Consider the following 19,217-nt stretch of genomic DNA (forward strand, 5'->3'; position numbering starts at 1 on the left):
GGATAATGATCATGATATTGCAGATACTTTTCTCACATGTTATCAGTTGCTCTTCTCTTCCTCCAATGGCAAAGAATTTGCAAATATTCTTCATGATGTGGATCCGATTGTTACAACAGCTATGATCGAGCAGTTGCTAGCTCTAGTCGCGCTAGAGGAAATTAGGCTTGCTTGCTTTGGTCTAGGAGCTCTCAAAGCTCCGGGACTGGACGACTTCTCTAGTATTTTTTTTATCAATCCTACTGGGGAGTAGTAAACTCTATTATTCTAGAAGCCACAACATCTTTCTTTCACTCCAATCAATTTCTAGCATAATTAAATAAGACTTACATAGTTACATATTACCAAAGGTACTTCACCTTGAACATGTTTTAGGTGTGATCAATTGAGAGTTTAAATATCTAGAGCTTAAGCATTGAGAGTTTGAGTGATTTAAAGAGTTATTTACTGTGAAAATTTAGATTGTAAGAAAAGAGAGATTATTTAAGAGTATGGAAGAATCGAATTGTTCTTCAATTGTAATCTTCTTCTTGTTTAGTGGATCCACGATCACCGAAGGACGTAGGTTAACTGTTTGACTTAACCTCGTTAATTTGTGTGTTCGCTTGTATTGTTATTGGTTATTGTCTTCAATCAGTTTTGATCTTGGGGTAGGGAGTTCATAAGGTGACCTGAATTTCCTATCATTTGGTAAGGAGAGCAAGGTTCCGTGAGCTAGCGGAAAGATGGGGATTGAAGACGTCGAGATGAAGGTTGACAAGTTTGATGGGCATGACTTTGTTATGTGTATGTCTCATATAATTGACTATCTAAATATGAAGAAAGTGTCCAAACCTTTGAAAAGAGTTAAGCCAAAGAACATGGAACAAGAGGATTGGGATTAGCTTGATGCTCAAACTTTAGGAGCTATTTGACAATCACTATCAAATGAGGTTCGGCGAGATGTGATGAATGAGAAAACTACCAAGGAGTTAATATACACGTTGGCAGATACGTATGAGAAGTCAGGTGCTGTCGAACAAGTGCATTTATTAAGAACGTTGTTTTCAATGAAAATGAACAAAGGAGGCTATGTGCGAAAACAACAAGCTGCAGTTTGTGATTTTGTTGTACAATTTGCCACTGTGGATATCAAATTTGAAGATCACCTTAAGGCGTTGGTTTTGCTGACCTCCATGCCAGATAGTTGGGATGTTACTTGATAGGTTCATAATTCCATATATATATTTGTACCCTTAAACATATGATTATATGCTAAGTTCTTGTCATTTATGTGTCATTTTACTTAGTTTTTATATTTTATAGGTTAAATGGGAGAAAATAAGGAATTTGAGCTTAAAGTAACAAGGATTGCTATTGTACTTGCTATCCTGAATTTCCAGAAAATTGTCTTTGTGAGCCCCGGAAATATTGGAGAGTATCATACGCTTAAGGAAAACTATGGTCTAAGTGTCGTACCTAGACTTAAATACAAGAATTGTCATATAGAGAGACAAAATAATCCATTAATTGCATCGATACATAAGTATGATTGTTGGTGGTTAATTATGATACCCTACGTTTTAACTTGTTTATTTGTTATCTTATCTCGTTTGTTATTTGAAAATCTAAAAATCATATCTTGATTGATTTTGTGTTCTTAGTTTAGATCAATTAAGTTAGGATTAAATCGAATCTCAATTCCTAGTTGGAATGACCTCGTACTTGCACACTATACTAACGATGATTCGTGCGCTCGAGAGTTTTAATTAAAATTTCACATCAAACATCTGCTGCATCAATCCACCCCCAATCCGCCACCGCTGCCTCACCATCAGCAAGCGTCAATTGGAAAGCGGCTTTATCCATCACGACTCCCCTCCGACAACCAAAAAGGAGAAGTGCTAGATTCAGAAGCAAAACATTGTCACACCATCCACCAATCCACTTGGCCTAGCAAGACAAGTGCCGATCTACTTCGACAATTTGCCAAGCCTAGTTTATCAGCCATGGATAGCCACCCAACGCTGCCTCGGCCTCCTTTCCCTCAAACCTCTTGCTAGAACCAAATCCCCACCACGAAACAGCCTTGCTCATCGAATGAGAGAGAGAAATCAACACCAACTCCCAACTTGAGATCTTGGACTTGAGGTACGCCTACGAGACAGGACACTCGTCTAGCCACACTTGCCGTACGCCATCCCCGACGTCGGGGCGTAGCCGGACAGGGACAAGGGAAGAAGGCGGCGTTATCTTTTCTTAGGTTGTTCTCTTGGACCTAGGCTAATAGTATTTTGCCTGTCTAAGTTGAAAATAATCACAATTACATACACAATTGATCAAGCATCAACAGTAAAAGAAAATACTGGGAGTATAACCTTTTTACCGTCAACATGTTGAAGGAAAAGAGAAAGTAACTCCGTTAACTTTGCGCTGGTTCGTTCCAAAAAGGGGGAGGTGAAAGCCGGCGTCGATTTACAGGCCAAAACGCTTCTCTCTCTCTCTCTCTCTCTCTAAAGATTAGAGAGTCTGGTCTCGTCTAATTCCCGAAATAATAAGATAGAAAATGAAGTTGATTCCGACGGTGCTGTGCCTTTTGTGTCTTCTCTCACATTCTATTTTCAGATCAGCTGCTTCTTCTCCCAGCAATCAATTTCTTGGAATCGCTCCCCAAGGTTTGGTTTTGTCTCTTGTCTAAATCGAATGGTTCCATTTTATTCTATTATTTTTGTATTTTGAAATCGCCTGCAACTTTGTTCAGATGAGAAATACTACAAGTCGTCGTCGGAGGTGATCAAATGTAAAGACGGATCCAAGCAATTCAGCAGAGCTCAGCTCAACGATGACTTCTGCGATTGCCCCGATGGTACCGACGAGCCTGGTATCCCCTCTTTCCTTCCTTTTCAGATTTAGTGTTCTCATCAGTTTATACAGCTTACAGTCTTCTAACTATCTACACCTAAATTTGGAATATACCTAAATATTGTGTGCAGTTCAGCTGATGATCCTCTTTGAATGTAGTACTAGTAGTACCTCATTTCATTGGAATGACCTTAACTTGTAGTTTTGCTTGATTTTATTATTTAGATGGCATGATATATGGTGTTTGTATGATTGTCCAACTCGGTCTATGCTTGAGTTTTTTCTGCTCATAGAAAATCTCTGCTCGTGTGTTTTCAGGTACTTCCGCATGCCCAGCCGGCAAGTTCTATTGTCGAAATGTGGGTCACGCTCCTCTCCAGCTATTTTCATCCAGAGTCAATGATGGCATTTGCGGTAAGTCTATACTTCAGAGCAACATCTCGGACTTGCTGCAATTTCGTATTTCATTTTGGACTTGTATTTTGCAAGCTATGCATGTTTACCTGTTTACAATATGCAGACTGCTGCGATGGGAGTGATGAATATGATGGTAAAGTACATTGCCCAAATACATGTTGGGAGGCTGGGAAAGTGGCTAGAGATAAGCTCAAAAAGAAGATTGCTACTTACCAAGAGGGAGTTACAATACGAAAACAGCAAGTTGAACAAGCACAACTAGCCATGGCTAAAGATGAGGCAGAACTCTCAAAGCTGCAAAGTGAACAGAAAATACTAAAACGACTTGTTGAACAGCTCAGAGGTGTATTTCTTGCCATCCCCATATTTGTAGGATTGTAGCTGATTCATTTGGTTGATCTGTTTTCTTAAATGTTTCTGTTGAGGAAATTTAAGAGTTTGACAACATGCCAAGCATATGATCATGAATGTATACCCATTTAATTTCACAAGTTATTTTTCTCCCTTCCTTCTCTACACATTCACCAAGTATCTTTACTGTCTTTCTGGTACTGGGGTACATAAACATATATAATTCAACATCATAACCATTCTCTTGGCTTGCCTGTTGTGTAGAGCGCAAAGAACAAATAGAAAAGGCTGAGGAGAAGGAGCGATTACAGAAAGAAAAGGAAGAGCAGGAGAAAAAAGAAGTGGAAGAGAAAGCTAAGCAGGATAAAACTAAACCTGAAGAGGAAGCGAAGAAGGAAAAAAATGAAGAGAGTGCTCAAGACAAACCTATAGAAAGTCAACACGATGATAATGTTGGGAATTTGGACGATCCACATTCACACCAGGTTGAACTACTTACTCAGATGACATATATTCCTGCTATCCTCTTCATTTATCACCTATAAATTGTTCAAATAATCACGTACGCATTTGACTTCTTACATTGAAGGTGCACAGTTGTTCCTTGGCCACATTAAAATTTATTTAAGCTGATTGGAGTCATGATATGTTGGTGCATTTGTATTTGCTGAATCTAGTGAATGCAACTGGAACCAAGCATGCATACAAATTACTACACTATAACAGATATTCTATTCCTTTAAATTAGTGTATGACTGTATTAAAGTTTAACGACAATGCAAATAGTGGATTTTCTTCTAGTCTCACGTTGATGGTCTTGTCATAGGATACAGCCGAGAAACATGATGACTTGGCTACTGAAGATGGTAGTGTCAGTACTCCTGAACATACGGGATCACCAGTTGATGGCGTACAACAGGTAAACAAATATTTTATTTGATATATTGAGAAAGAAAAATCTACTCATTGTAGCTTTCACTATTTTTGTTAATGTCGATCACAACATGTTACCTCGACGTGATTTCTACCTAAATGTAGGAAGCAATAAAGCTGAAGATAGAGTCTGTTGCTACAACTGAACCTGACTTTGATGGCGGAAGCAAGGTGCCTCATGATGAGGTATGACTCACTTTATTTATAGGTTTGGCTCTGAAATGTATTCTTTCTTACATTCGGCGTTTTCCTTGTCCTATAGTAGTCAATGATATTTTTATGTAAGAGAAAGTGGTCAAGCTAAAACGGTACTAACTTTTTGAGAAACTTGATGTTCTTTTTTCTTTTTCCTTAGAAGAGGACTAGATAATGCCCATTATACTAGTATTCTGTTGGTTTGACCCCTTGCTAAATTTTGATTATAGGCATCTTGTCTAGGGCTGCTTAAACTTTGCATTACTTTGGCCTGCAGTTGTGAGAAAATGAAGCCAAAGAGAACTAGTTGTATGATAGCTTAAGTTAAAATACTTCTTCCTGTTAAAGAACTTGGTGGTTTTTGGGCTTTTGAAGACTGGGAAACAATGTATATTCTGTTAGTTGACAACAGCTGAATATTCATCAGGCATCAGACAGAGGAGCAAATTAATTTAAGGGTGTCTTATTTCTGTGATATTATTTTTTAGATTTTCCACTTTTTATTATTGGATCCTGACTTCCTAAAATCAACTAAGTGTTTCTGGCCCAATCAGCATTGGTATCTCTTGTTGGGAGTTGATGGCTTCTTGCTTTGCTCTATATGTTTAGGGAATTGATGCATCTGAAAACACAGAGTCATTGTCAAAGGAAGAGTTAGGCCGCCTTGTTGCTTCTCGCTGGACTGGGGAAGATACATCAAAGGAATCAGGGGAAGTTGACGCTACAGAAGATTCTCATGAAGATCATGAAGAGTTGCCTAAGGAGACCCATGATGAACAGTCTGATGGCTATGCTTCAGAAACTGATGATGATGATCATAAGTATGATGATGAAGAGGTAGAAAATGAGGCAGATAATGATTTTGACGTGGAGGATCACAGTGATGCCGGTTCCTCATACAAATACGAGTCAGACACTGATTCAGACTTGTCTGGTATGGAACTGCCTATTGGTAGTGGACTTGTTCTTCAATTTGCAACTCAAGCAAGCCACTATGCTTTTATTAATTTTCCATCACATAAATGTATTTCAGACGTAACATCAAGTAACCCATCTTGGCTGGAGAAGATACAAAGCACTGTGCGGAACATTCTGCAAGTTGTTAATTTATTCCAGACGCCAGTGAACCGATCAGGTAATCAAAAGTCTGATGTTACATAAGTGCTTGATTATGGGACATAAGTGCATGCAAAGGCTCATCTCTTGGTGTTTATATGCTGTTTAGAAGCGGCTACTATACGGAAGGAGTTTGATGAATCCAGTGCCAAGTTGTCCAAGATAGAGGCAAGAATATCAAGTTTGACACAAAAGCTAAAACATGATTTTGGTAAGTATAACATCCGCTGCTCATTCTGGAGCTGTATATGTATTTTTTCAAAAGCATAGTTAGGGGGTTAATTTGTTGCTATCATGAGCTGACTCATATTTTTTCTTACAGGACCAGATAAGGAGTTCTATTCATTCTATGGTCGTTGTTTTGAAAGCAAGCAGAATAAGTTACGAACTTTAGTTTTGCTTTATAAGCTCATAAATGATTATATTGTAACTTTCAAGTGTGATGTATCTGACATGTGGGTACTCAATTCGTTGTGCAGGTATGTCTACAAAGTGTGCCCATATAAGCAAGCTTCCCAGGTGGAGGGGCACTCTACAACTCGCCTAGGGTATGTATATACTTTTATCATGTATCACGAAAAAGAAGAGGAGTGAATAAGACTTGGGTAGAATAAGGTAGTATCATGGGCTGAACTAAGTCCATGTTTGTGCACATAACATGATCCTATGGATCCGATAGGAATTTTCTGTCAAGAGGTTGGTGACTGGGTTCAAAATTAGAACAAGTCTTGACTGTCTTGGATTGAGTAACCCTAAGATTGATCAAAACAACTGAAGACCGTATGAACGAATACTCTTTATGGGTGGAGCATCTGTTTCATTTTTTCTTCCACCACTGGATATTCTATCCAGGTATCGGGGTCACATCTTAGGTCTCCAAATCCACCTTGCTAAGGAAAATATATCCACTCATGCATCTTGTTTCTAGATTGTCGTCGACATGTTCAGTTCAGAAAGCCAGTCAGCTTGCAATTATCGCACAACTTTATGTCTAACCAATTGAAGATGCCTTACAACATGCATCTTGTTGGTTAAGTGCTTGCTTGTAGTTGATACATATATTGGTTGAGTTTTTCTGGCATTCTCTGACCAACTAATGCGAATGATGTGGATTAACTATATATTCCTCATGTAAGTTTTTCTAATTATATAATTTATTGGAAAATAGGAGCTGGGACAAATTTGAGGACTCCTATAAGGCCATGATCTTTGCAAATGGTGATAAATGCTGGAATGGGCCTGATAGAAGTCTGAAGGTAGTTATTGCCATGTTTTTACATGTCAATATATTTTTTTTGTTATGAAGATTTTATTTCAGATCAATTCTGCTTGAATGTGTGAATGGCCACATATAAAATATCTATAGACCACTTCAAATGAGTTTATTGAAGTGTAATGGTAAGACAATTGTGGGTCATGGGTTAAACTGGATCTGGATTGAAGATAAGAAATACGTCAAAAAGATATTGATTTGATTTGTCTTTTGTAACTCTTCAGGTCAGGCTTAGATGTGGGTTGAAAAATGAGGTTGCTGATGTTGATGAACCAAGCCGCTGCGAGTAAGAATTGTTTCTCCCTTTGTACCTCGTATTTGTACCTCCTTAAATGGATACAAAGACAGACGAGAGCAGTTTCACAAGGACTAACTTTCTGCTTCATGTGGCAGGTATGTGGCATTATTATCAACTCCAGCTATCTGCTTAGAGGAAAGACTTCAGGTACTGTACTTCAACCATTAAGACTGGAGGCATTATTTAGTGCTCTTCTTTTTCATTCAGCTGTGTAATGAGTTGAAATGTAACAGGAGTTGCAACATAAATTAGACTTGTTGATCAAAGAACAACCACAAGGCCATGATGAACTTTGAATTGTCGTGATGCAACCTCTGGAGAGTGAGAACGCTCCTTTGTTTTCAGCAACTCTTATGGTTGTATGTACAAGGATAATTGAAATGTCAATGCTGGTTTTCGACAGGTGTTGTGAAGGATTCCAAGGAAGCTTCAACTGTCCCCTCTGGAGTTTAATAGCGTCAAACAGAATGGTGGGGAGCTCAAAAATATAAAGTCTAGTTGATGGCAACAGCTGACATTTAAAGATTGATCCTCTGATACATTTTTGAAATGAGCAATTAGACTAGTAATTTGAGATATGATATGGCTGTAACTTGTAATGTAGTTTCTAAATATTGTTACGAGGACACTGATTTTTTAGGTGGAAAAGGAAAGGTGGACCATAAAAATGTTGACAATAGGAATAAAAGGGGCTGTGCTAATAACGAAGTTGGGACAATGGGAACACGGTAATGGGAGGTACCATAAAAACCCATTGGCTTCCTTCCTCTTGTTTACTTGGTTTCTGTTGGCTCTATGCCCCCTAATAGGAGGTCTGTAGCTAGCCCCCTTGGAATTGCAAGTCCCATAGATCTGAGTCAATTGCGGGTTTCAAGTCCAAAAAGTGCAATGTGAAAAGTGGTAGACAGAGCGCAAGCAAGCAAGGGTCTTGTGCTCTGTGGGATGTGGTGTCAAATCCCAATGATTTCCTACTTATTGAAAGTTGAAACTCAAACACACGGGAATCAGCCCACAGTATTTTCTTGTGTCAACTTTATACAGTTGTGTGTTGTAAAAAAAAAAAACTTTATACAGTTGTGGGTTAATTTGCCACCTCACCTCACCCCTCAGTGGGTAAATAAATGTTTGGGAAATCAAAGAGACAATAGAGAAAGGGGCGGGGGGTTGGTGCGTGTCGAATTAGGTGTGGGCATGTGGCGAATAGGCCATTGTTGACCAAAGGCTTCAGGAAGCCTATTAGTCATTTGGCTTCTACGCCGAGTACTGGTATAACAGACTACGTAATTGACCAGGAAAGCAGAGAGCATTTTAAAAATAAAATCATGCTTAAGCAAGCTACCTTGTTTCTCAAGCAGCAAAAATAATCAGAATATGCTCTTTTTTTTTTTGTCTTTTCTTTTTAATAGGGGAAAGAGGGCAAAAGGTTACCACTTCCTAGTACTACTCATGCTCTTTTTTTTTGTTAGGTAAGTGCTGTGTGACACAATAATAAGTTAATAAGCAGTAAATTAATGAATTAATTAAATAATAAAAATGAAAGAGGGAGAGAGTTTCTCGGTCGCTCATCTCCACCCACGCACGCACCCTTTAATATTCGCACATCGCATTCCTTCCTTTCTCGGACAAACACAAGCACATCACAAGACATCAGGGCAACCCAACCAGGAAGAAGAAGAAGAAGAAGAAGAAGAAGAAGAAGAAGAAGGATGGATCAGAAGCCCAAGACGAAGATCGTGTGCACCCTCGGACCTGCATCTAGGTCGGTGCCCATGGTCGAGAAGCTTCTCCGGGCCGGCATGAACGTTGCCCGCTTCAACTTCTCCCATGGCTCCCACGAGTACCATCAGGAGACTCTCAACAATCTCCGCGCCGCCATGGAATCCACCGGAATTCTTTGCGCCGTTATGCTCGATACCAAGGTCCCTTTCTTTCTCTGTATTTTGTTTTCTTGCTTGCTTTTGCCCCTAATTTAATTTACTGTTTGCTTTGAATTTGTGTTCATTCCAATTCTTCATAACTAAAGAAAATATTGGCAAGGCTATATTAGGTTTCGGTGCCTTGAAATTTGACTCTACTGTGTGATCAACTGAACTGATTATATTATGATGTGGTTGATTGGAAATCTATACTAGCGTCTATCTGTGCATTTCTTCCTTGCTAGCGTTTTCGAACTCTGACTCAACTTGTATTGTACAGATTGTGAGTGATGACACTTGCCTCTGCTTAGGTCTGTGTTCAATAGGATAATACCTTTGACAATTGCTAAACATATTTCGCATGTATTGTTCATTTTGTTAATGATGGCAGAAAAAAGTATGTAGGATGTTGGAATATTCTGATTGTTCATTTCTTATGCATTGACACAGGGTCCCGAGATTCGAACTGGATTTCTCAAGGATGCTAAACCCATCCAGCTTAAACTGGGTCAAGAAATCACCATATCCACTGACTACAGCATCAAGGGTGATGAAAATATGATTTGCATGAGCTACAAAAAGTTGGCTCATGATGTCAAGCCAGGAAGTATGATACTGTGTGCTGATGGTACCATCTCCTTTTTGGCTTTATCTTGTGACAGAGAAAAGGGCCTCGTCAGATGCCGGTGTGAGAACTCTGCCATGCTTGGTGAGAGGAAGAATGTTAATCTTCCGGGAGTCATTGTGGATCTCCCCACTCTTACAGAAAAAGACAAGGAAGATATTCTCAAGTGGGGAGTTCCAAACAAGATTGACATGATTGCTCTGTCTTTTGTTCGCAAGGGTTCAGACCTAGTGGAGGTTCGCAAGCTCCTTGGAAAGCATGCTAAGAACATCCTTCTCATGTCAAAGGTTGGTTCATTTCCATGAAACAGTTGTGGATTTAAATACTATACCAATGTAAATATCTAAATTACATGTTTTTCTTACCTTATTTAGTTATATAGTGCAAATGGAACTATGTTCTTGTTTGTTAGTTGGTTTTAGTATGCAATGCACTCTAAATTGGCTCATCTGAGAGTGGAGATTGCCTAGCATGGATCCAATTATTGGTCATATATAATTTCTTGGATTTTGTTTGAGATGATCACTAAAAGCTAAGGGATTGTCTGCAATGGAACTACTTGCTTATATGGATATAAACAGGTGATATTCACCTGTTTTCTTTGCTTGCTCTTAAATTTCAATTATTTTTTTGATAGGTGGAGAATCAGGAAGGAGTGGCAAACTTTGATGATATCCTTGCAAATTCTGATGCATTCATGGTGGCTCGAGGTGATCTTGGAATGGAAATTCCAATTGAAAAGATATTTTTGGCTCAGAAAGTGATGATCTATAAGTGCAACATCCAAGGGAAACCTGTTGTCACAGCAACACAGATGTTGGAATCAATGATCAAGTCTCCCCGTCCAACTAGGGCTGAAGCCACTGATGTTGCAAATGCGGTTCTAGATGGCACTGACTGTGTGATGTTGAGTGGTGAGACTGCTGCTGGAGCTTATCCTGAACTTGCAGTCAGAACCATGGCAAAAATATGCCTTGAAGCAGAAAGCACCCTTCACTATGGAGATGTCTTTAAAAGGATTATGGATCACTCCCCGGTGCCCATGAGCCCATTAGAGAGCCTGGCTTCGTCTGCTGTTAAAACAGCCAACTCATCCAAAGCAGCTCTCATATTGGTCCTAACTAGAGGAGGAAGTACTGCAAAGCTAGTGGCTAAGTACAGGCCTGGCATGCCTATACTGTCCGTAGTTGTCCCTGAGATTAAGACCGACTCGTTTGACTGGTCATGCAGTGATGAATCTCCAGCAAGGCATAGTCTGATTTTCCGTGGCTTGGTTCCAGTCTTAAGTGCAGGATCTTCTAGGGCCTCTCATGCTGAAACAACTGAAGAAGCTCTGGAGTTTGCCATTCAACACGGTAAGGCAAAGGGACTCTGCAAGAATGGTGATGCTGTTGTGGCTCTGCACCGTGATGGAAATGCATCTGTGATCAAGATCTTGACTGTGAAGTGAGTTTGGTTTAGATCATCAATTTGTTCTATCCTTTTGGGCCTCCGCTGAAAGAACTGATGACACAATGCTTATAATTTTTGCCTGGTTTTTAATGTGATTTTGGATGCAAAAACATCAACGGCCACCCTTCTCTTGTGATGAGACGGTGGCTTTCATATCAGATATATTATTGCTCAGTGCGACGTGGAACTTAATTCAATACTATTAGGATCATTTGCTATATTTTTGCTTTGGCCTGTGTGGGATCATTGCTCTACTTTGCTCTGAAAGGAGAATATGATTTTCATCCTTTGAATATCGTATATATTATTGTTGATTCTGTATGATTCCTCAGTAACACTAGAATAGGAGATAACACACAGGCAAAGAGACGCTAGGGTTTAATAACACGGAATGCCTCTGTATTCCGTAAGCTATTCGATCACATCTCGTGTTTCATGTTTGAGCAGCAGCTTGATTCATTTTCACGTCGTCTAGAATTCGAGATCCGCTAAACTAGAGAAGAGCAGAGCAGACAGTTCACATGACATCCTTGGCGTATAATTGAAGCAATAATATGTGCTTGCATTTTAAATCTAATAATATAAATATTCGCCACGGTAATAGACTAATAGTCCCCCGGGATCTATATACATTATTCAAGCAGAACCCACCGTCTTTTGTCAAAGCTTGAACGTGGCACTGAGGTTTACAAGCTCATTCGAGAAGCTATGAGTCAGATGCCACAAGCAAAACTAGGAGGGAGCTTATCTTCAACGCCTATCTGTATTTATAAACTATAATGAGACAGGGACCCGAGTTGGATCATTGGCTCCATCCTATTATTACCGTCCCCACTCCCAAAGTTAAAGAATCCAATACCATTCTCAACTATGCCGAACCTTAATGATTTACAGCAGTAGAGGAAAGCATGAATTGGTATAGCAAATGCACATGAATTTACTACAGAAAATCAAGGAAAAATAGCAACAGAAGAAATTGTTCCATGAGGCCGTGACATCTACAAAAGACCTCGTTTGTTTGACATTCAAGTAAGATACTATGTACACAGGCAGCCGCGCAGAAGACCATTGGAGATTTGAATCCACATCATGAACAAGAACACAATATGTATAACGGTGATAATAGGAGGAACTGGTGGAAGCCTACTACAATTTAATGGTCATCAGTCTGAGATGAAGCACTCCTGCTCCCACTTCCAGTTGCATTTGCCGATAAGGAAGAATTACCCCCGCTGCCACTAGATTGAGATTCTGTGGACGAAAACAGATTGAAAGGCCAAGGCATTTGAAACCTTCTGCCACTTCCGTTTCTCCCATTCCCGATTCTATCCCCATCCCCATCTCCCTCTCCCTCTCCCTCTCCCTCTCCCTCTCCCTCTCCCTCTCCCTCTCCCTCTTCCTCTTCACCCCCGATGTTCTCATTACCCCTCTGGTTACTGCTGTTCCTAGAATTATCGTCATCGTGTTTGACTTCGTCAGCAGGCAACTGAAACCTGCAAACTGGGCAGGAACTATGAAGCTCCAGCCATGGCAGAATACACTTCCCATGAAATTTATGTTTGCATGGCATTTCTTTTGCCTCAACCCCAATCTCCAAATCATCCAAGCACACAGAACACTGCAAATTCTCCTTAATTGTCACAGTGGGGAGAGCTTCCACTGCCTCCTTTTGTGCCGGCGGAGTTCCATATCTATTAGGATCATTCTCTGCCAAATGTTGCAGCAATAAGTCCAGACCAGGCCCAATGAAATAATCACCCAAGGAACCTATAGGAGTGTGATTGTTGTTTTGACCCTGACTTGAATCATAAGAACCATGAAGGATGATGGTTTGATTGAAAGGATTGATAAGAATCAGGCGTTCCCTTTCCCTTTCCCTTTCCCTCTCTCTGTCCCTATCACTCTCAGAATTATCTGATTCAGATGCCAAGCCAGCTGCTCGAATGCCTCGAAGCAGTTGAAGAATGGTGGATGAGCTTCTCCTTCTCCTTCGGATGATAGATTCAAGTTCTCTGTCGAGTTCAGTGTCTCCGCCAAGGGCATCATCATTGTCATTGTCATTATCATCATCCTCATCCTCATCAAAGTCTAGTCGCCTCAATCTGCGTCGTCTACTGCGGCGGGGATTGTTCATCATCCCCATCAAGATTGGAGCCCAGAGGGAGAGAGGACGATCAGATCCGAATTCAGAATCAGCTTCATGACTGTCCCTTGTGGTGCCATCAATTTCCTCAATGAATCCGCATTGACACAAAGGGCATTTCATATCTGCTCCCATGACGGGGTTCACCATTTGAGAACACCTGTAGCACCAATACCTAGCTGCCATTGTTTCCTCCATTTCTCCTTGATTAATTATGTTGGTCACTGTCGGGAAACAATAACAAAGTCAAAAACAAACACAAATATGGCGAAATTGAGCAAGGTAATAGCATGGGGATTTACAGATACACACCAACACAACAAAATCCAATTCTAGCGAACAATTCCAACAAGATGATCAGATGGAGATCAGACAGAGCTGACTGGGTGAGATTACAACAACTAAAAAAAGTCAAACTATGCATAAGAGTCCATTGTGGTAAAGAAAAACAAGTTGCGGTTCTTTGCCTTCTCAAGGTTCGCTCTTCAAATTATGCTGTGAGATCGGCCAACATCGTACAAGAAAAAAAAGAGAAAAAAAAAGAGAGGACTGAGAATTGAAGATTGATTCTTACCAAACACCGAGCTTGGGAAATCAAATCGGACCAGAGAGGAATGATGGTTTTATGAAATTGGATGAGAAAAGTTGAAAAATGAAGAGAGGAGAAGGATCTAGAAGCGGCATCGCTTTCATTTCATTTACCAACAAAGTAATAAATACCAACCATAAATAAGTTTACAATTCAAGAACATCATATCTATAACACGCAAAGCAAAGCAAGAGCTACCCAGGAGAGAGTATGAACATGCAACAACATAAACTACTAGTCCACAGAGTTGAAACTCAAGGAGGGAGGAATTCAGAACTGTACCCCGCCAAGCAAGAAGGCGATCAAACCAAAACCTCTGGATTTTTGAAAAAAATAAAATTTCAATCAAGTCGTGGTTTTGGTTTTTCTTGTTCCAGAGAGAAGAAGAATCCACCAAACTCTTCTTCTTCTTCTTCCCCCCCCTCTCTCTCGTCTCTATCCCATTTCCTGAGCCAAGTTGCGGCCTTTTTTTTTTTTTTAATTACAGTTTACTACTGGTTCCATATTTTCGTAGGGGTTGTATTCCTTTTTCTTTTCCAAACGCGTCGTCTGGTGATGACGTGGCAGTCTCTCACCCATACGTTTCTTAAACTAAAGCTAATCCCCATTCGGCTGTTCATTTTAGGATTAATACCAATTTTAGGTCATTTTCATCTACATGATTAATTTGTCCTTACACCACAAACTTGATGCGGCTGCCACATCTGCATATATCATTTTCCCTTTTGCTATATTTACGTACGATGTATCTAATAAAATAGGGTAACATCTTAAATTAAAATATCGATATTATGGCATATTGGTAATATCGATTTACTGTTATTAAAATATCAAATCTAACGGCTGAATATTATCAAATACTATGAGCATCGAAAAACTTTTGGTAAATCAATATCTTAAATAAGAAATTGTTATTAACACATCACATGTGTTTTTTTGTTTGTTTGGACACCTATAGAGTAGCCAAGGCAACGACACTCAAAACGAATTAGAGATATGCCTGCATGGCTGCATGCATAAACAACCTAGTGAGCAACTCCCTCAACTTCTGCAAAAGCATACGAACCTCAATTGGAGGTATCTAATCCAAGTCCAACTTATTTGAATCTTATCAGAAAAAGGCACGTCCAGGCTATGCTTGCCTTGAGAGTTGAGAGTGAACAATCATCATCAGTGAACTCAAAATCTTCACTCATCGTTTTGCTTGAACCCATTGTTGGGATTTTTCAGGATATCAGCATAAATCATGCCACGGTTGATGATCTTAAGGGTTTAAACAAAGGAATCGAGCTTCTACATTCTAAGAGCTTGCAATTCAATAGGGATATCTCCACCATTTTTCAAACGCTTAAAGGGACGTAGAGTTCAGATATCCACTATTTCATTAAGAAATGGCGGAGAAGATGAACGGAGACAGACGACCCCACCAGGATGGGAAGAACGTCGGATTAATTTATCAGACTAGCTTAGAATCGAAGAAGAGGTACAGTAACGGTGAGGAAATTTAAGAAGGCTCGTGGTGCGGCCTCCCCAGATAAAGCAGGTAGCTTATTTTGATCTCCCTAATATTCTTTTTTTAGCCTCCCGAAAAAATACTTAATACACACTAGTGTCAAAAAAGAAAAACACCGAAAAAATACTTAATACACACTAGTGTCAAAAAAGAAAAACACATAACTAGACAGACAACTAAACATACACATGAATAATCTTGCAATTATAGTCAACGACATAGTGATGGAGTGTTTGATCCATAAAAAACAAAGGTCCCCTGAATTGAATGATCAATCAATCCTTTATACGGCGGGAACAAGAAACAATCACCTGAGTTCCTTAACCAGGACACTACGTCAACTTCCCCGCTGCACATTCTGCATTCAATCCATGCCTAATTGCATCTTCTGAAAGTTGATACATATTACATGGACCACGCCTGATTAGGCAATTCAGCCAATCCAACATGCCAAATATGATTGCATATCCAATCTTGATCCAAAAATTTCACGTACCAAATCACACAAGTATTTTACTTTGACCGGCAGCTTTCATCTGGGCAAAAAAATGCTTAATGATGTGTTTGACTGTACAAGCCCACTCCCCATACACAACTTGGCCGCAGTGAACAATCCTCCAAACAATAATGGGAGTGGATCCAAAAAGAAAACAGAGATAACCTCCATTTAAACTGAATGCTGGCTTGCTGTCTTCTCCTGCAAAGGACCTCAATCAAGTTAAAAAGTAGCTAAATAAACTCTTCTGAACGTATTAATATCCAAATAAACTCGAGCAGGAAAACAACCACTTTCACTAGAAACATATGAATAGTTAATGCATTGGTAGCAAAGGTTGATGCCCAAAAAGCTGTATGAGAGCCACACTCAAGTAACAGAATAGAAAACCTTTGCAGGATGACTATAATCAATTTACACAATAATTTTGAAACATGCATTATAAAAAATAAAAAAAGTACCAAGTACGTGGGATTCATAAAAAGACACCATTAGAAATTCAGTCTCAGTAAAAGTAGTGAACTAGTAATTGTAGTTCACAAAGTTCCATTAAAAAAACTCTATCTCAGTTCGAAACCAGGTAGATAACCAAAAAAATTCTATCCAACCAATATTCAACATGTTGATCATATAAATAACCAAGTTGATACAGGAAAAAAAAATAGGGGATAAACATTAGTCCTATTAAATCATATATGTTTACCTCATCATCAGACATTATATTGCTAATTTCTTGAAAAAAAGAAGTTGAAACGCGTTCATTAATACTTACATCTATGAACTGAAAAGATCTGACTACAGATGGTTTCACCTTAGAAGCTTCAGCAGCAGATGTAGATCCATTGCCACTGTAACATTTTCCCTAATAACAAATGACAGTGATTTCAATTCAGCAACAGCTGACAAAGTGCATTGCCACTTACTGATGGACAAGAACAATATTATGAATAGATATGAAGAAATAGAACAATGTTGGGTGGAGTGTTCTTCAAAAAGGTCAGTGCTACAGTGCTACCTCTAATGGACAAGCAATGTTGGTGCGGCCAGGCTGCTAGGGTATACTAACATCCCTCATCCAAGGGTTATTTTTTTAACTTGAGAACACATGTTACCATGCAACAACTCATGTTGTAAACAGATATAATTGAAGCTAAATAAGTTCTCATTAGAGTAAAGTAGCTTTGTTTGAGGAATTAAGTCAGGGATAATTGTATGTTAGACAATCTCGAACACATCTAAATAAACCGAACATATGCAACTACAAATTTCCAGACTTAATTCCAGTCCATTTCCATTTTCTGCGTGTAGATTATCATCAAAACGCAAAACCATCATGCTTCGAAGTAGATGAAAAGTTTTTTCTTATCAATCCAGCTTAAAGGAACTAGTACAGTCTGATCTGTGACACAAAAAGTCCATGAGTCCTCAACTATCAATTGTTGTCACGTGACTGTCCTACCTAAGGGCTTTAACATACTCATCTCTTGCTTGTTGAACCTATCAGAAAAATCCAAATCATTTGGATCTTTCTCACTCATGCTTTCCGCAGCAACACATGAAAGATCTTCTAAGGCACCTATATTAGAATTATTTAAGAGTCTACGTATCCCTTTTAGATGCCTATCACACACAAGCAGGATGCCAACACCATATAGATGCCGAGACGATGGAGAAGACACTATATTGATCTATTCTTGTTTTCAACTTTAAATGAAAGAAGCAAATTAAAGCTACGCCGAGTTGTGATAGCCATGCTGCAAGAATGCTCGAGAGAACATTATCACCCCTCCCTAAACAAGGGCCCTAGAAGCTTACTCCATGACAGTGTGTTTAGTATTTATTAAGAGAACTTTCCAATGGATTGTACTTCACACGATGGATATAATCTTCTGTCATACACGGCAAACTTAGGAATTCTAAGCGGCATACTAGCTTCCTACTCTAAACGTGCAATGACTATTGAAACAGATATTGAATTGAAAAAAGAAGGACAAGAAAGCAAGAGAGTGGGAACAGACCTGGCCCTCTTCGAAGAGTGAGGAGTAGTAGGCAGGATCATAGATAGAGCCTCCTACGGCATCACTAGAATCAGAAGTTTGTCGTCTGAGTAGAGCAGGCGTGGGAGTGGTTGGACTCAAGAAACTATTGCGTAAATCAAAATCAGCATCTCTAGGAGTAGGGGCGGGGTCGACGACGACATTGGAAAGGCCCAACCTGTAGATCTGAATCCATAGAAAGGAGGAGGAGAACCTGATGGAGAAGCCGATGATTTGCATCACGAGAGTGAGTTTGACTGAGAAGATATAAAAGGCCGTATATTCGCCGCGAGAAAGAATCCAGATTTCGTGAGAGAAGAAAATGAACCAGAAGACATCGAGGAAAATAGCGCAGAGGAGAAGCACGGCGTAAGTGCGGCCCAGACTCTGACTGCTACTCTCGATGGCCACCAGTGCGAACAATGCGATGGCCAGATTTATCAGCAACACTCCGTTGTATAATGCTCCCAGCGATCCTATCAATGCGCAGGCAATCTACCAATTCCAATCATTCATTCGTTCCGTGATTCGCACCCCCAAATCATCAACAGAGTAATCAACAAAAGAAAGAGAGCATGTGTACCTGAATGTAGAGGAAAAGGACGGCCAGAAATTGAAGCCTGTCGTAGTCACGAAGCCATGCCTGTATTCGATCACGCAATGCTTCGCAAAGCATCATATACAAGACTCTCCAGTGCTCTCTTGTTTCTCTATAATTGAATCCACTCCGACCTCAATTTCTATAAAACCCCATCCCTTTGGCTCTGGGGCCAACTCATTCCTTCTTCCTCTTCGTTCTTCTTCTTCCTCAGCTGCTTCGCTGCCTTTTTCTGTTTCTTTGTTGGGCAAGAGAAGAGAGCGTCTTTATCTGCATTTTTTGGTGGTAAACTAATTTTTACGCCCTAAATTCACTTTCTTCTTAACAGTCTTCTTTGACCATTAGGTGCCCTCCAGACACAGTGGGCCCGGATGCTAACTGGGCTGCAGGCCCAACTTATACTATTATATTGAAACCCAACCTCG

At 39.8% G+C, this 19,217-nt stretch overlaps 4 protein-coding genes across 6 annotated transcripts; 2 read left to right on the top strand and 2 right to left on the bottom strand.

Annotated features, from left to right (window-relative positions):
• The first annotated feature begins 2,424 nt into the window (after positions 1–2,424).
• LOC126785712 (glucosidase 2 subunit beta) lies at positions 2,425–8,056 on the top strand. 2 transcript variants are annotated; one of them, XM_050511337.1, is made up of 17 exons: positions 2,426–2,654; positions 2,741–2,860; positions 3,160–3,255; positions 3,362–3,601; positions 3,874–4,094; positions 4,436–4,528; positions 4,648–4,728; positions 5,347–5,671; positions 5,771–5,872; positions 5,963–6,064; positions 6,176–6,233; positions 6,333–6,401; positions 7,022–7,109; positions 7,351–7,412; positions 7,520–7,571; positions 7,658–7,745; positions 7,828–8,056. In XM_050511337.1, the coding sequence occupies exons 1-16, from the start codon at positions 2,546–2,548 to the stop codon at positions 7,718–7,720; spliced, it is 1,881 nt and encodes a 626-aa protein (XP_050367294.1). In that variant the 5' UTR covers positions 2,426–2,545; the 3' UTR covers positions 7,721–7,745; positions 7,828–8,056. The 2 variants fall into 2 exon arrangements, 1 of the variants encoding a protein (XP_050367294.1); XR_007671118.1 differs by lacking the exons at positions 7,520–7,571; positions 7,658–7,745; positions 7,828–8,056 and having other exon boundaries at positions 2,425–2,654; positions 6,176–6,232; positions 6,331–6,401; positions 7,351–7,411.
• Positions 8,057–9,044: 988 nt separating this feature from the next.
• Positions 9,045–11,637, top strand: LOC126787671 (pyruvate kinase, cytosolic isozyme). The gene is made up of 3 exons (XM_050513560.1): positions 9,045–9,343; positions 9,791–10,252; positions 10,603–11,637. The coding sequence occupies exons 1-3, from the start codon at positions 9,131–9,133 to the stop codon at positions 11,413–11,415; spliced, it is 1,488 nt and encodes a 495-aa protein (XP_050369517.1). The 5' UTR covers positions 9,045–9,130; the 3' UTR covers positions 11,416–11,637.
• A 677-nt stretch (positions 11,638–12,314) lies between these two features.
• LOC126786255 (E3 ubiquitin-protein ligase SIRP1-like) lies at positions 12,315–14,604 on the bottom strand. Its single transcript, XM_050512025.1, has 2 exons — positions 14,432–14,604; positions 12,315–13,784 (listed from the first exon to the last, which is right to left on the bottom strand). The coding sequence occupies exon 2, from the start codon at positions 13,756–13,758 to the stop codon at positions 12,571–12,573; it is 1,188 nt and encodes a 395-aa protein (XP_050367982.1). The 5' UTR covers positions 13,759–13,784; positions 14,432–14,604; the 3' UTR covers positions 12,315–12,570.
• A 1,223-nt stretch (positions 14,605–15,827) lies between these two features.
• On the bottom strand, positions 15,828–19,035 carry LOC126787929 (uncharacterized). 2 transcript variants are annotated; one of them, XM_050513850.1, is made up of 4 exons: positions 18,778–19,035; positions 18,177–18,689; positions 16,970–17,020; positions 15,828–16,359 (listed from the first exon to the last, which is right to left on the bottom strand). In XM_050513850.1, the coding sequence occupies exons 1-4, from the start codon at positions 18,871–18,873 to the stop codon at positions 16,330–16,332; spliced, it is 690 nt and encodes a 229-aa protein (XP_050369807.1). In that variant the 5' UTR covers positions 18,874–19,035; the 3' UTR covers positions 15,828–16,329. The 2 variants fall into 2 exon arrangements, with proteins under 2 accessions (XP_050369807.1, XP_050369806.1); XM_050513849.1 differs by having other exon boundaries at positions 16,931–17,020.
• Positions 19,036–19,217: the final 182 nt, after the last annotated feature.

Source organism: Argentina anserina, chromosome 3 (assembly GCF_933775445.1).
Source record: "Argentina anserina chromosome 3, drPotAnse1.1, whole genome shotgun sequence".
In the NCBI taxonomy this organism is placed as follows: domain Eukaryota; kingdom Viridiplantae; phylum Streptophyta; class Magnoliopsida; order Rosales; family Rosaceae; genus Argentina; species Argentina anserina.

Coding starts and splice junctions, on each gene's coding strand:
- LOC126785712 (XM_050511337.1), top strand. CDS start 2,546: ATGAAGTTGATTCCGACGGTGCTGTGCCTTTTGTGTCTTCTCTCACAT. Junction 3,256..3,361: donor AGTCAATGATGGCATTTGCG/GTAAGTCTATAC, acceptor TACAATATGCAG/ACTGCTGCGATGGGAGTGAT. Junction 5,672..5,770: donor CACTGATTCAGACTTGTCTG/GTATGGAACTGC, acceptor AATGTATTTCAG/ACGTAACATCAAGTAACCCA.
- LOC126787671 (XM_050513560.1), top strand. CDS start 9,131: ATGGATCAGAAGCCCAAGACGAAGATCGTGTGCACCCTCGGACCTGCA. Junction 9,344..9,790: donor CCGTTATGCTCGATACCAAG/GTCCCTTTCTTT, acceptor GCATTGACACAG/GGTCCCGAGATTCGAACTGG. Junction 10,253..10,602: donor ACATCCTTCTCATGTCAAAG/GTTGGTTCATTT, acceptor TTTTTTTGATAG/GTGGAGAATCAGGAAGGAGT.
- LOC126786255 (XM_050512025.1), bottom strand. CDS start 13,758: ATGGAGGAAACAATGGCAGCTAGGTATTGGTGCTACAGGTGTTCTCAA.
- LOC126787929 (XM_050513849.1), bottom strand. CDS start 18,873: ATGATGCTTTGCGAAGCATTGCGTGATCGAATACAGGCATGGCTTCGT. Junction 18,690..18,777: donor TCCTTTTCCTCTACATTCAG/GTACACATGCTC, acceptor TGGAATTGGTAG/ATTGCCTGCGCATTGATAGG. Junction 17,021..18,176: donor CACTCTTCGAAGAGGGCCAG/GTCTGTTCCCAC, acceptor ATTTGTTATTAG/GGAAAATGTTACAGTGGCAA.